This window comes from Heteronotia binoei, chromosome 5, assembly GCF_032191835.1.
Source record: "Heteronotia binoei isolate CCM8104 ecotype False Entrance Well chromosome 5, APGP_CSIRO_Hbin_v1, whole genome shotgun sequence".
NCBI lineage: Eukaryota > Metazoa > Chordata > Lepidosauria > Squamata > Gekkonidae > Heteronotia > Heteronotia binoei.
In genome coordinates, this window is record NC_083227.1 from 134,881,536 (window position 1) to 134,898,195 (window position 16,660).

The following is a 16,660-nucleotide window of genomic DNA, read 5'->3' on the forward strand; positions in this document are numbered from 1 at the left end:
GATGACCCTAATTCCTCAAAATTATTAGACTACACTATTGCAAGGAACATGTACTCTTTAAACTCACCCATTTTTGCTTTCACTTTTATATAGGGAGCAAGCCAATCATGTTTCTTTATGAGGTTCCAAACCTTCTCTTCAATAGCTGGCATAATATTCTCCAAAATTACAAGCAATGAGTCCTCATGATGGAAAATATAATTTATATAAAGAGCATGCCAGTCTTCTTTTTCAAGCAGGAACAAAGCCTGTTCTTGTATTGATGGCAAGAAAGCTCTAAAGATACTAACAACTAGTCCTTCTTAAGAGAATGTTCTTCATTATTACATGCAGCTGGTTATACAATTCCATTGGCTTAAAGGTACAGAGATTAATTTAAACCATGGTCAAGGTTGCCAACTTATTTATATGCTGTACTATATGCAACAACTCAATTATATTGGTAATATATTATAAGACTCTTTCAAAGGAAAGGAAAGGTCCCCTGTGCAAGCACCAGTCGTTTTCGACTCTGAGGTGACGTTGCTTTCACAACTTTTTCAAGGCAGACTTTTTACGGAGTGGTTTGCCATTGCCTTCCCCAGTCATCTAGGCTTTCCCCTCAGCAAGCTGGGTACTCATTTTACTGACCTCGGAAGGTTGGAAGGCTGAGTCAACCTCGAGCCAGCTACCTGAAAACTCAGCTTCTGCCGGGGATTGAACTCAGGTCGGGAGCAGAGTTTAGTACTGCAGTACTGCAGTTTTAACACTCTGAGCCATGGGGCTCTTTCAAAGGTAGCCTATCAATTCAATGTAATTCAACTTTAATAATAACTTAAGGAAACCAGCTTGCATGAAAAGATCAGTTATTTCTTTCCTTCTAGTTTTCTATGGGACCTAGCTTATATAGAAAGCAACCCAACAATCTATATATATATCCTAAGCATGCTATGGATATCAATCTTTATCATTCCAATATATAAGGGCTCTTTTTATTTTATGGTGCCCTCGGCCGCAGCATTTTGAAGCAAAAGATAATAAGATATAGTAGTCCATATATCACAGTTGTTGTTTTTTTTTAATTCATTATGATTTTCACACTGTGATCCCATTTACTGTGTCTTTTATATTGTGGGGGGAAGGCTGGCATCATATTCTAAAAAAATTAATAAGACGCTTTCAAAGGAAAGGAAAGGTCCCCTGTGCAAGCACCAGTCGTTTTCGACTCTGGGGTGACGTTGCTTTCACAACTTTTTCACGGCATGAGCTTTTGACTTGTGTCAGCAATGTAACTTGAAAGGTGTATGAGATGGTGGTAGGGTTGCCAAGTCTCACCTTATCCCTGAGGGATCCCCCACCTCCATCTGGGGAGCAGCATCCCTAGATGGCAGTGGGTTCACTTCCATGAAAATTAACTGTGAACTTTTTTCTCCTTTATGGAAGGAGACCTGTGATCTTGTGAAAATTTACGGTTTGTACATTATGTACCCTCAAGTTGACTGTTCACAGTTTGGTCCTCCACTCTCATGATTTGCTCGGTTTGGGTCAGAGTAAAGACAGCTTCCCTGACAGCATGGGAGAATTGCTGTAGTTTCAAGTTCCAGTCCTAACACTCTTTTAAAGAAGAGAAAATAAAATGTTTTCTCTACAACATAGTCTACAGCTATTCCGTTTTGAAAGGATCAGCATTGTGATGTATTGGGATATCATAAAGTGAGCCTCTGTGTATAAATGCTGGTTCTCTGCACTTTTTTTCATGTTGCTGTTTCAGTACAGTTTAAATGTAATTTAACATATTGAATATCTTTTGTTTCTTTCAGAACCTGCAAGGTTTGGATATGTCCTTTATATTTGACTGGATTTATAGCGGTTTCAGTAGCGTACTGCAGTTTTTAGGTAAGATTAAACTCCACATTGATAGTGTAATTTCCATTCCCCTGTGGGTGTTAATTGGAACCAAATGAAAAACAAGCAGCTTACATCAATCTCCTCTCCCCCACTTTGATATGAGCAACAACATTGTGAGGCAGGTTAGGCTGAAAGTCTGTGACGGGTCTGAAATCATCCAGTCCGCTTCCACAGCAAGAACCTGAGTCTGGCAAATCCCACTCTGAAACCCTAACTTCTATGTCCTCCTCAAACTCCACCACAGAATCTCCAGGAATTTCTCACTAACCTAGAACTGGCAGCCATAATTAGGAGTGGCCCCAATGAATTCTCCTTCAGAGGTCTTTAGTGATATCTTCCAGTGATACCTCTCTCTCTGATAACAATGTTGGTCTTAAGCACAGGATTTCAGTCTGTCTCTGTCTCTCGCTTTCTTTCCCTATCTCTCTCTGAATCTGGCTTGCTGGTACAGGATGCCCTTTCCCCCCCTATCTCTGTCTGTTTCCCTTCCAGAGGAAGATAGGGAGGAGTCCTCAGCCAATCAAGAGAAAGCCTTCACTCCTCCTCCATTCCTCAGCCAGTTGAGGGAAGGCTTTCTTTCTCTCCTGTGAAAAGCAGAGTGACAGGCAGCTTAGCCAATGGGAGAGCCATGAACTGCCAGAATCAAGGTTGGTTGCCTTTGACTGACAGAAGCAGCTTGACTGGCTAGTAACAGCTACTGGGGTAGGAGAGAGGAGTGGAGTCAACCAATGAGTTCTCCCTCAAAGGCCAAAACAGGACTTGAAAGGGCTTCCCCCACCACCTTATACTGAGAGAGCCAAGCTTGGTTGGTTTTTACTGAATGAAGCAATTTTAGTTGCCTAACAGCAGCCTTTGTCTTGCAGTTTCCCCAGAGGGCCAATCCTCATCTGTCCTGGGGTCAGCAGTAGGTGGGGGAGATCAGAGTCAGCCAATGCAATGCAGGAGCAGTTGATTGATGGTTTGGTGGGACAAAGGTTGATGCACCACAGTCCCACCCAGTCCCAACCAATGAGGGAGCTCGGATTTGCCAAGACAAAACAGCACACACACACAGGATTAATTGTGCATTTTAATACACAACTCTTCTGCATCATTATGCAAGACCTGAGCAACCTTGACCTGGTATCATAATACTGAAGTGTTTAGAATGGGGTATGCTATTGGCTGAGAGTATACATTAACAGAAAGCCGTGTGTTATTACAATAACACACATTATTTTCAGTTGTTAATTTCTGACTCTGTGGCTGCATGTGTGGGACAAATATCATACACAAAATCCTTCTGATATCCACAGTCACTGTTTCTTCTGAAAGGGGCAACTTGTGGGGAGGTTTTAGCTACTGCTCATCTATTGCCAGACAGTTCTGAAGCTGCAAACACCCACCTTGCCCCATTCAGAAGAAATGGCAGTTGCACATACTAGGAGTATCATGTGTAGCATGTTCATCTTTTACACATGGTCAAATGCAACAACAGAAAAGGGCTTGTGCCAGGGATATATGTATGCTGTGTATCTGCTATTTAGAGCTTAACTGAGAGGACATTGCATTTGATTCCAGTTTTGCTGTACTTGTCTTCCATAGTGACTGGAAGATGAACACTTCTAATTCCTTCCTTTGCTACTACTCCACTTGGATGCAACCTGCTGACAGACCCCACCTCACCATCACTCCGTTGCCAGCTTAATATTTCTTCTTCCTCACTGTGCATGCAGCTCACCTTGTTTTCTGTGTCCGCCTTCTTGCTGACCACCTCCTACCTCTTGTTGCTACTGATTATGGCAGTTGCAACCAAGGGTGGGCTAGTCTGTAGGGCTGCTGTTATACTATGTATCAGTTATATTTTTCTTATTCCCTAACAAATGGAGTGACTGTTGTGGATGGTAGAGCAAGAGGACAAAGTACATCAACTGAGCCGTCAGTCAAGGGAGATGCGCAAGGAGAGACAGAAGTCGCTTCACAACTGGCCAATCAGCCAGCAGTCTTCAGAATGATCAAGAAAAGTCCCCATGGTTCATGTACAAAGAAAAGAAGCTGCACCCATCATTACTACTGTTTAAAGTTACATTAGCTGGTATATTGTAATAAGACCTGGTTAAAGAATACAGGTGTAATGTAATTTAGTTTGTATTCCAGTTTATAAAACACTGAAACAGTAGCAAGCTGTCCTGTGTCGTAATCTGCTGTTTGAGACATCGTCATTGTATTTATTTTCCCTGAAGGAAAAGTACACACACTCTAATTACTGAAGCAGACCTTGAGTCTAGTAAAGTATTTCTGTTTCTGCTCTGTTGCCTAAAAACAAACTCGGATGGGCCATCCCATACTCTCCAGTTTGAAGGCAATCAAGGCACCTTTGTATTGTGCTGTTCTTGGCAACAGTGAACGTTGTCTTTCAAAAAAAAATCAGCTCTAGTTTTCCTGGAGGCATATCTTGTGCAGAAGAACTTGTTAGGCTGCCTGTTAGAAGCTTTTCAAGTGACTTCTGCTTTGCTCACCAGCATAACAACCAAAATAAGCCAGAAGCTTTGGACAGGAGGTTACAGATGCTTTTAGCATCATCTGTAGAGGAGACTGGCGTACAGCCTGATCCAGTGCTTGTTGACTCAGAAATAAATCTCACTGGGGCTAGTGGGACTTGTTCCCAAGTAAAAGTGCAAGGGATTACAGCATGTCAGAGGTGAAACCTTTTAAAACTGATACTCATTTGTATGCTAAATACATCTGTTTTGAAGATTAGATTATTTAAAGAGTTGTGTATAAAAAGTTTGCACTATGTTAGTGCAATCATCTTAAACTAGGACTGGCAGCCTACAAAATCTCCACTGTCAGTTTGAAACAAATATACCACAACGTTGTTTTGGTGACAGCTTGCCCTCTTCTAAAGGTCTTCTGGGACTTTTCATCGCATTCTGAATATGCCCAAAAGAGAACTCGGCGCATAAGGATTTCCGTATTTTGTGAAGTTAAAAGGAATATCTCTAGAGACACATCCAGTGAAAATTGTGAAGCCTTGATCTAATCCAGCTGGTTGTCATGGCAGAACTGTGCCATAATTGGGAATATGATGTTGTTGTCTTTATCTTGGAAAATATATTGTTGTGTTCCATAAGCATACATACTACTTATGTATAGATGGTATCTTTTGGTTTAGATTTTGATTAGAGAGGAAAGCATACAGAAATTAACTGTTTAACGAGCCTTCAAAGCAATAAACAACTGGCCATTTAAAGACTGTAAAGGAGTAACTGACTGAAGGCATATTGAAGATGTTCCATAACTGAAGGAATACCTTCTGTTGGGTTTCAGAATTTAGCTAGCAAATGCCTCCCTCTCCTGTGGTATAGGGTGGGTTCCAAACCCTTTTGGGGGGCCATTTTCTCATTAGACCGGAAATGTAGTGTTGGCCTTCCTTGCCCTGATTTTCTGTTGATATTTCTCTTGATTGTATAAGTCCCTGTTCGTACAGACTTTACTTTTAAAGTTTACTCCACATCCCAGTAAATTGTTGTTGGATGATATGTATTAAATGAACTTCCTTATTTAAAAAAAATTAGCTGGCAAATGCCTTAATGCAATTTTTTCTTAAAACTTCCAACCTGAAAGCTTGCTTTTCCCCCTTGTCTCAATGGAGCTATCTTAGTTTCCTCAAAACTCATTCAATTCCTTTTTACCTTCAGCCTTAAACAAAAATTGGTCTATAAAAACAGGACTATAATGGCAGTTAACAGTGTTTGAGCATTGTAATGTGACAAGATATTTGCAGGCTGATTAACATGGCTTCCTTTTTTGGGGGGGGGGGGTGTTCAGTTGAACATATGAACATATGAAGCTGCCTTATACTGAATCAGACCTTTGGTCCATCAAAGTCAGTATTGTCTTCTCAGACTGGCAGCGGCTCTCCAGGGTCTCAAGCTGAGGTTTTTCATGCCTATTTGCCTGGACCCTTTTTTGGAGATGCCGGGAATTGAACCTGGGACCTTCTGCTTCCCAAGCAGATGCTCTACCACTGAGCCACCGTCCCTCCCCACTTCTGCTACTGACTTTTGGTGACTCCATATGGTTTTCAAGGCAAGAGGCATTCAGAAGTGGTTTGTCATTGCCTGGCTTTGCAAAGTGACCCTGGTATTCCTTTGTGGTCTCCCTTCCTAATACTGGCCAGAGCCAACCAACCCTGCTTAGCTTTTGAGATCTGATGAGATTGGGCTAGCCTGGGCTATCCAGGTCAGCGATATGGGGCTTGTTTTCAGTGTGGATTGAAAAATTGACCCCAGAGCAGTTTTATGGACTGGCCTTGCCTGAACTGGACTTACGCTTCCAGTGTATCAGAATTGTGGCTGGAAAGATCTCTTCCAGGCAAAGTTAGTGTAATATCAGTTGGAATCCTTTTTTCCCTACTTCTGGTAGACCAGATTCAACTAGAATGAGAATATTATAGTATGATGTTTTGAAGGCATCTTCATCTTCCTTGCATGAGTTACAGAGTACTCTGAACCTAAACATTGTGTGGCAATCTGCTTGCATAACGTGTTCTGAGATAAGCTATTGGTATGTTCCATTCTGAGCACTGGCTAAGGTAATCCAGCAACTCACCGGTTAACTTCCTTTTTTTAGGACTGTACAAGAAAACTGGCAAATTAGTATTTCTTGGATTGGATAATTCTGGAAAAACTACCCTTTTGCACATGCTTAAAGATGACAGACTTGGACAGCATGTCCCAACATTACATCCAAGTAAGTCAGCGTTGCCCTGCTCTTGTATACACTTGGTGCGGCTTTAAATTTCAGGTGTGCTTTGTTCATTTTTTTGTGTCAAAAGTAGCTTGTGGATAATGCAAGTAAGAAATAGAACAGCAGTTTTCAAGCCATGGAACAAGCCTCCCTTGGGCTATGTGGGGCACCTGAAGTGTTGGCCTAACCCCACTGGGTCATGATATTCCAAGAAGGTGATACCCCTCTTCTGATAGCCAGCACATGGAGTGGAGCTAAATTCACCCTACCAGTGGACCTCCACTGGTCCACACAGGATTTGTGGGAATGAGTTTACGCTTTCTTCTTCACAAATCAATTTGATCTAAGAGTTGGCAGATTCAGAAATGGATGTTACTTTGTTCTGCTTCTATGTGAGTGGCCTTAGGGGGACAGACAATTCTGTTTTATTCCATTTCAAATGTTTAAGTTGCACACCTTCAGAATCAGCAGCTCGTTGTATATGCATTAAGGCAAGGAAAAGTCTTTCTACATGCATATGAAGAACAGATGATGTCTTGTGGTTGAACAAAGGAAAGAGGGTAGCATAAGTATAGAAAGGCTGGGCTAAGTTTAAGACATTTGAGAAATATTGGAGTGTAAGGAGCAGCTAGCCTCTAGCTAGGAGGGAAGAGTGCCCTTGAATCAACACCACTTTTGTTAAGGACTGTTTCCTGCTACCTGACCAATGTAGTTTCCTATAAATAGTTTGTTTGCTGTTGCAGCTTACAAAATTCAACACATTGCCCAGTCACTTCTACTGGAGATCATCTGATTTCACTGTTTTAAACTAGCAGGTAGTCTTTTCTTGCTCTCCTCCATTTTTATGTCTAATGAATTTTATGCACAGTGACCTTAAACTGACTGGTCCTAACCAAGGAAAGACACAGTGGTTAGATAGCAGGGTTTGCATTCTGATCTGTCTAAAAGTAGGTTGCAGCCAGTAAATCAGACTACTGGTCCATCTAGAACTGTGTTGTCTGCTGTAACTAGGAGCAATTCTTCAATGTCTTGGAGTGAGATCCTTCACAGTACCTCCTGTAACTGACATGGCTCAGTTTTCCAGTGAAATTTTGTGTTTCCTGAAATGCTGCTCCTATGTGACCCTTGGGAACAGCTTGGGGAATGCAATGGGAAGGGGAAACTAGCTAAAATCTCCCTCTCTCCATTGGTAGAATATAGTTTGTGGATACAGTCATGTGTATAGCCTCCTGTAATTTCCCTTTCATCTAAACAGATGATGAAATTCAGGGCATAGCAGTTTAGTATGATGATAGTCTTCTCTGATTTTTCACATCTTTTGCTGTAATGGAAGCTACTTCTGCACATTTTAAGGGTAATTTTCACAGGAGACATTATCTAGCTAAGTCCTCTGCGAGTATGACCAGAGCATATGCAAAGCTGTTACATGTAAGTGGTAAGCCATTAGCATCCCGTTGCATCTGTTTAACTTCCCGGATAAATTTAGTTGATGTCCTGGGAGTTAAACATGCGCAGCTGTCTGGATTACATGCTGTAAGCATTCAAAAAGTCCCACTGTGCTGAAAGCAGAATGACCTGAGTTAAGCTGTTTATCTGAATGGGTCTTGGGTGTAGATTTCACTCACAGCAAGAACATTTTCTTCTGAGTTAAAAGTTTAGGCCCAGGACATTAATTGGTTTGGTTTCAGTTCTGTGGTTTAATTTCATCATTTTGACATGGTTTGCTTGTTTAGTAAAGATTTGCCAGAGTGATAGATATCTACATCTATAAACCTGTGAGAATGCTAGCTGTATTATATGTTATAATAAAACGAATCTAATTTTGTGCCTGCAGCTTCAGAAGAGCTGACGATCGCTGGTATGACTTTCACTACTTTTGATCTAGGTGGACATGCCCAAGGTAAATTATATCGATGCGCTGTAGGATTATTTTCCTCAATAAGATTTGGGTAAAACTAGTCTTTCCTTGCTGTGTACAAGAGGTCATTATATGGAAGCCACACCAACCCTATATTTGGGATGTATGTTTCAAATGCTGATAACCTTTGATAGTACTAATCTCTTACAAAGAAATACAAATTTTTCTGCTGCTTGCTTTTGTATGACATATATCGTGATTTAAAGTGTGGGCTACAAGATGCTTAAGCTATTGTAAAGCTCTTAAAGGTATGAAGGCAACTTAAATATGTCACCTTAAATCAGGAATTCCCAATCTTTTTGAGCGTTTTATTTATTTAATTCATTTCATGCATTCATTTCATGCATTCATTTCATGCAGTCATTTCATGCATTCATTTCATGCATTCATTTCATGCATTCATTTCATTCATTCATTCATTCATTCATTCATTCATTCATTCATTCATTCATTCGATTTGTTGGCCACCCTTCCCTGAAAGCAGGGCTCAGGATAGCTTACATTAGAAGTAAAATACAATAAATAATAGGTTTAAAATAAAATTTTAAATATTAAAAAAATTGGGCAATACAATAGCCAACATGACAATGAATTTCAGTTTCCAGCAACCCCCTAGATGAGGGGATGTGGAGGAATGAGGGGGAAGGTAAGGGTATGAGAATGCCAGGCTGCCGCTGTCCTCAACCAAATGTCTGGTGGAACATCTCTGCCTTGCAAACCCTATGAAAAGGTAATAAATCCCATAAGGCATGGATGTTCTCTGGCAGAGAGTTCCACCAGGTGGGGGCTAGGGCCAAAAACCCTAGTCAAGCACAGTCAAATCTCTCTCAGGCCAGGGACCACTAGGAGGTTCTTACTCCTGGAGTTCTTCCAGGGGCTTATTGAGAAATGTGGTCCTGAAGGTATGTGGGTCCCTGGCTAATGGCCTTGAAGGTCAAAACTAGAACCTTGAACTGGATCCAGTGCTCTACTGGAAGCCAGTGTAGCTCTTGTAGCACAAGTCAAATGTGTGTTGTCCAAGGGGTCCTTGTAAGGTCTCACATGGTTGCATTCTGGATCAGTTGGAATTTCCAACTCAGGTGCAAGGGTAGACCCCTGTTGCTAGGTTGGGGTGAGACAGGTAGGGAGCCAGTTGCCTAACATGGCACAGCTGGAAAAAACACCAGCTTGGCAACCTTCGTGACTGGGGCCTCCATAGACAAGATGGCATCTCAGATCATGGTCAGACTCTTGACAGTCAGACGCACCATTAAGGTTTGGGAGTCACAACTGAGCACAGCTCCCCCACACCCAGCCAGAGAACCTCTGTCTTATCCATGGGCACCTTTGGAACTCTGACACAGCATGGTGAGCAAAGCCACAAAATGGCTGCCACGTGAGGCAGAACCAGCCACAATATGGCTGCTGCAGCTTACCTTCAGTCACACAGTGAAGATCTTTTTGCTGTGGTGGTGGCTTTTTAAAAATCTGCACTGTCAGTGAAACCTCTGATGGCCAGTCAGGAGTCTTTTTAGGCAAAACCCACCTAGCCTTCCCACTTTCTATGGTGGGCACCAGGAAAGATGTTGACTGGTGCCATGGTGCCCATGGGTACCACATTGGGAACCCCAGACTTAAGTGATATTAACCCCACCCACCAAATTCACCACTTTATTTTCATAATGATCATATAATACATATTTTATACATGTAAAATCATGTGTATTGATAAGTTCGCTGAAAAGAGTGACTGCTCCAAGAAGATAAAACCAACAGCTTTATTGTCGTCCCATAAAATACAACAATTACAGCTGCAACTGGTGGCAAGAAAGGGCCAAAACTGAACAACAAGGCATGGAATGTAATCAACCTAATTAAGGCTGAGCTCCAACACTACCACTTATGGCAAGCCAAAGAGGCCAGTACACTAATGTATAAATTGAAGTTAATGCATATATATGGACTTACTGTGCTGCTGAACTTCACTAGATTGAAGTGATCAGTATTATTTGCAAAAAAAAAAAAATCAGCTTGCATGGAAGTCATTTGATCAATCAAAGACAATGTTTCCTAGGATGTACTAAATGCAGTATTATTGCCTTAGGAGTGGTTCAGCTTTCTAGAGCAAGTATACTCCTCTAAAATTAAATTAAACCTCTGCGGCTCAGCTTGGACATGACATGAAACCATGTTTTAAAACTTTTTATTTAGTTTCATCTTGGTTAATTGATGAAATCAGGATTTGGCTCATAGACGATCATTCAAATCTTGGTTTGCCTCATCAAATGCAGATTTCATTGGCTTCATTAGACCCAGCTGATATTCCAGCCTGTATTGTAAGGAAGAAAGCCAGGATTAACCCAAGAGGCCCATGTTCATCATACATTATGCCATACCATAGTTGAGATGACCTTTGGTTAATGAACTTCACATCCTTGTTTTAGACCCTGGATTGATATACCCTAACTAATCATAATTAGAAGAGTGGCACACATTTGAATGACCACGCTATGGTTCTTTTAACTGAAAACAAAAACAATATAGTTTTGTGTTGTGTGCGCTGAGCCACTGTTTTTGAAATCCATCCCTACATTTAGTAATTGTATTTGTTGCATTTTTCAAGAGCTGCAAGCTGTTTGCCCATTAATCTAACACAACACTTAGAATTTTTTTTTGTGGGTATTCAGATTTTTTTTTTTTGCACAGTAAAAATAATACAGCTATCAATTTTATACCAAGTACTATGAGAAATTTCAGACCCAATACTATAGGAAGTGGGCTTTTAAAAAAACGGATGTAAAAAGGGCACACCAAACTCTATTTAAAGTTTCTGCTGCCGAATGAGATGCCATTAGCAAATGGAAATCAGTTTCTGAAAGTAAAGGGATTTTGTCTTCAAGTTAATTTATGACTGTCTTTTGTTAGCTCGTAGAGTTTGGAAAAACTACTTGCCTGCCATCAACGGTATTGTCTTTCTGGTGGACTGTGCAGATCATGAAAGACTGGCTGAATCGAAGCAAGAACTTGATGTGAGTGTATTATTATTTTTTATTTATTTTGTTCGATTTATATCCTACCCTTCCCGCCAGAGCAGTTCTGTGTATAGTGCGTTTGATTTAATACACTTGCAGTATGCCTATGATCAAGATATAGCGATCATTATTATATTGTAGGGACCATTTGTGGGGCAGAGTTGGGGTAATGATTCTCTGCACATAAAAGGCATTGTGCCTCCATCTGTCTTATCCTCTTTCCCCATTTGTCAATAGCAGATAGATAACTAACCTTGTCACTGACTAAGGATCCTAGGTCCCTCCCCCTGCACTACAACTGTGGCCTCGATCTGACACATTCCAAAATTTTCTTAAGAGGAGGCAGTGATTCCTGTCAATTTCCCCCTCCCACTACAGACCCCCACTCTGAGGGGAGGTTCAGTGGGGCGCAGCCGGAGTGGTTAATTGGCAGAAATGGCCACCACTGCCCTTAAAAGAACTTGTCAGTGTTCTGTAATGATATTGGCTTTGCTGCTTCTTACTCTGTAGCACTTTAGGGTGAAGTGCAGTAGTAGATGGAGACTCTGGGGTATGTTTTCATTGTTGTTTTAAATCTCTTCCTTAACTCTGTGAACTACTTCTAACCCTGTCTTCCAGAGAATTCGTCATTTCCCCATATCTTAATTGAGTGAACTCCCTAAGGACTATGAATTAGACCTTAGGGGAACAACATCCTTTATTATTTGAGTTATCCTATACACCAGACAGACATCAGATCTCAGAAATTAAGCAGTGTCAGCCCTGGCTAATATTTGGATGGGAGATCTCCGAGGAATACCAGGGTCATGGTGTAGAGGCAGGCAATGGCAAACCACCTCTGAGTATCTCGTGCCTTGAAAACCCTATGGGGTCACCATAAATTGGCTGTGACTTGATGGGGAAAAAATTAGCAAGATAGGTGTAGCCTTGTGTTAAGGATGAAAGTCAAAGAGATTTGACTCCTGCGCTTGTTGCTGGTAGAGTACTTATACGCTAGGACATGGGTCAATCTGTTCCTTCCCTACATGCAGCCAACCATTCATTCTCCTATTCTATGTATGCACCAGTGGTACCCCTTCTATTACAGACAAAAATAAAACATTGTGGGAAAACAATAGATGATATTGACTATAAAATAAATCCATAAATCATTCTACTCTGCAATATGTTTAAAATAAAAGGAAAGACCATGGAGACCTAGTAGGCAATTACAGTTGGATTAATTTTTGCCAAAAATTAGGAGGAATAAGGATGCTCCAGCAGAAGTGGACTAGATAAGGAGAGGTTGGCAGTAGTCAATGATGAATGTACTTATTTAATTTTAAACCTCTGTGGGAAGGGAAGGCCACCACAACAACATCTTGTATAGGAAAAGTACTTTTCTTTGACAAATGTTGGCATGAAAATAGGGTCCCAGCAAAACATTATGCAGCAAGTCTTCACATTGCTGCAGGGTGGCTTGAAGCTCATACTTGAGGCTGGTTTGTATTTATTTATTTAGAAAATGGGTGTACTGCCTCTCCTGAGCCAGCTCACAAGTAAAACAAAGCCAACCAACACAATAAAAATATGCCAATAAAGCAATAAAAACCAATTGCCAATAAAACCCAACAGTACATAAAAATATGTAACACAAATACCACTCTACTACATTGGTATTGTTAAAACCATTTTCTAATCTTCTAGCTAAGAGCAGACTATAAAGCAATTAAGAAAAGACTGACCCCTATAGTTAAAAGCATGGGTAAAAAAAATGCTTTAGTTTGGCATCTGAATGAAAGTAAAATAGGTAACAGGCAAGCCTCAAGAGATTTGCTAAAAATGTCACCACAGAAAAAGCCCTGTCTCTGGTCACAGCTTGCCTTACTTCTGCTGGTGATGGCACAGGGAGCTGAGCTTGGGAAAGGAGTCTTAACTGGCAGGCTGCTAGGTTTTTTTATTTTTTAACTGTGTTTTTCTTTTCTTCAGACTAAGAGGTCTTCTGTCATAGTAATTTAGATCCATAGATGATTAATTTGTTCATTGAGAAGAAAAAAGTCAAAACTGGAGACGTCTAATAATGTTAAAATATAAACGTTTTATTTTATAAAGTTGTGCGCTCAGCTATCAGAATACTAGATATGCTAGGTGTGGTTCAAAATACATGCATGTGATCCATTAATGTTAAAATGCAAATGTTTAATTATCACTGAGTCCAAAATATAATTGTATATGTATCCTTCTATTCCCATGCCAGATTCTCTCTTCACTTTTTCCACCATGGACCTCTCTGTTGCTTTAAATTTTTCTGTTTTGGTAACATTTGTTTAACATTCTGTGTAGCTATACAAAACCTGAAAATAGTTTCTTCTTCTTTACAGGCACTAATGACAGATGAAACTATTGCTAATGTGCCTATCCTTATTCTTGGAAACAAGATTGACCGACCAGAAGCCATCAGTGAAGAGAGGTTACGAGAAATGTTTGGTTTGTACGGCCAAACAACAGGAAAGGTATTAATATTTCCCCATTTCACAAAATATTCTTATTTTCTTCCTCACTGAAGGGAATGTTTCAATACTGTTGTTGTTGTTGTTGTTGTTGTTCGATTTATATCTTGCCCTTCCTGCCAAAGCAAGCTCAGGGCGGGTTGCCAGAGTGAAAATCTGCCATTTAAGTTGAACAACATCTTGTGTTACTGAAAATCACTTGAAGCACTTGTCTTTAAGTGTATACCCAAAATGTTTACATGTCACCTAATGTAAAATATGTCTGTGACAAACACATGTCTGCAAATGCAGGTACTGTGCATGGCCATCTGGGAGCCAGGACTTGGCTTTTGTTTTCTTGATAGCTATGCAATATGGCCATATAATCACTCTGAAAAGTTAAGGACTCTGTTTGTGTAGGTAACCCCTCTCCTGCTTTGTAGCCCTCTCCAAATAATGTCAGCCTGAGATGACACCACTAGCTATATAGCTTTCCTCCTAAGAAAGTTCATGTATAAAGTGGTTTGAATGGAGCTGGGAGGGAATGAGATGAAATACAGCTTGATGACCCCCGCCTATAAACCACTCTATTCATGCAGCTGCTCCTCTCCTAGCACCAGCATATGGGCACAGCAGGTCTCCTTGTATTGATGCTGAAGCCTAATCAAGACCCATCAAATATAATGAAAACCCGGGAGTCTCCTTGCAGATTTATGCCTCCTAAGCAGCATGTCTGAAACTGTAAACATTGGGCATTTATTTTAGCAAATGTGTCATGTACGATAGGTCAAGCACAAGCCATCAAGTGGTAGTTGTCAAAAGTCAATCTGAGTCTCCACAGCATTTAAATTATTAAATCACTAAAAGCATTCATTATCTAAAGATGATATGGAATTGATAGTTTTATTATAAAGAATCTATTTTAAACAATGGTATTATGATCAGAAATGTTCTTATCTGATTTTCAGGGCAGTATTCCTCTGAAGGAATTGAACACCCGGCCCTTAGAAGTCTTCATGTGCAGTGTGCTAAAGAGACAAGGCTATGGCGAAGGCTTTCGTTGGATGGCCCAATACATTGATTAATGCCAAAATCATTCTAGTGCATAGTACCTCCATTCTGTTCATTATTTGATTGCTTGGTGTACATAACTTGAACCCAATAGACTTTGGTTACAAAAGCATTTTTTTTTATTGTTGTATCAATTGTGTTAAAATTAAAGTGTAAGGACTGAAAACAGATTTTAAGCAAGTTTGTGAATTTGGATTTTGTAACATTAGACTCTAGACCTATCAAACAACCTTCTTTGGGGATTTATGGATTGTCTGTTGTCTTCAGTCCATCTTTTTTTTTTCTTTTGACAGAGTGACCTTCCAACACAGTATGTTTTCAAATGCACTTTTTAACAACTCAACCCTACAGACTTGTTGGTCGTATTTAATGCTCATCATGTTAAATTTTTATGTACTTTTTTCAAAACTGGTTTTATAAATGTAGAGTGTATAACTGCCTCTCAAAGAATAGTAATGAATCAGCTTCTGGATAATTGCATGATGCCTTACGGTTTTCAATAATATACTTTCTTATGCAACGTCATGCAATAAAACTAAATCCCGTTTCTTGACATCTTTAATGGGAAATACTTCATTTTAATGTGTCTTAACCTAGCAAGGATGTCTCAAGCTGTGAATATGTAGGGTAGTTTCTGAAATGCAGTATGATTTCAGTGTACTATAGACTTTTTATTATTTATCTGATTATCTTTATGTTGGATCAAATTAATGTCATCTATATTTTTGAATATTAACATTTGCTCATGGTTGTTCACATTGTACAGTGAGAGAGGTACCATGGTCTTGCTATCTGCTGTAGACCTAAGTTTGAGTCCAGTGGCACTGTTAACCCCAACAAAGTTTAATTCTGGGAATAAGCTTTTCTGTGCATACACACTCCTTCAGACCTTAGCACTGACAAAGGCCTGAACGCTCTTGCACCAATCCAGAGAACAACAGGAATAGCAGAAAGTGTTGCACACCCTGTTGCTTCCAGAGCTTTTTTTTTTTTTTTTTAAATGCCTAGGGCGCAAGACGATGAACAGGGAAGGCTGCCATGGGATGGTGCCCACAGTTGGTTGTCATGCTGGATGTGTTCTGTCCTGCTGCAGCAAGTTTTTATGTATTTAATGGTGCTGACCCACAAGTAGCAGCCTGGTTCTGCACATGGATCATGTTCACAGAACTGAATCTCAGTGTTTTTGGATCACTATCCCATCCACTGTTGGCTGTCATTCTTTTGTTAGGCTACAGTATGACTGTGCAGTTAGTTTTTATGAATGTAGCTGCATGTTAATGAAGGGGATAGCAATGGTGTGACGAGGGAGCTGGTCCAGTGTCTTCATTCAATAATGTTGTGTTAAAATACACTCTGGTTTTCATAATGTGGACCATTGTACTTCTTTACTGTAGGCAGTGAATAAAATCATTAAGATCAATCAACTCTGCCAGGAATATGAATGCGCTAATTGTGAAAGCAGTCCAGTGTTGCTGTTTTCTTAACTTTGGGAGCCAAGCTTTAAGCCAGCACAAGGAAGTTGCTGATGCAGTTGGGGGTGGTGGTGGGGAGACTTTTTAAAAGTTTGGCAGAAA

The 16,660-nt window shown here is 40.3% G+C and overlaps 1 protein-coding gene across 1 annotated transcript in view; it reads left to right on the forward strand.

The window, feature by feature from the left end:
• The window catches only part of SAR1B (secretion associated Ras related GTPase 1B), a 36,364-nt gene extending 20,716 nt beyond the window's left edge, over nucleotides 1–15,648 (forward strand). The window contains exons 2-7 of the mRNA XM_060240450.1: nucleotides 1,800–1,875; nucleotides 6,502–6,621; nucleotides 8,453–8,518; nucleotides 11,441–11,544; nucleotides 13,908–14,039; nucleotides 14,984–15,648. Coding sequence (XP_060096433.1) covers nucleotides 1,818–1,875; nucleotides 6,502–6,621; nucleotides 8,453–8,518; nucleotides 11,441–11,544; nucleotides 13,908–14,039; nucleotides 14,984–15,100 — 597 coding nt within the window. The 5' untranslated portion in view covers nucleotides 1,800–1,817 and the 3' untranslated portion in view covers nucleotides 15,101–15,648. The remainder of the gene's footprint in view (nucleotides 1–1,799; nucleotides 1,876–6,501; nucleotides 6,622–8,452; nucleotides 8,519–11,440; nucleotides 11,545–13,907; nucleotides 14,040–14,983) is intronic.
• Nucleotides 15,649–16,660: the final 1,012 nt, after the last annotated feature.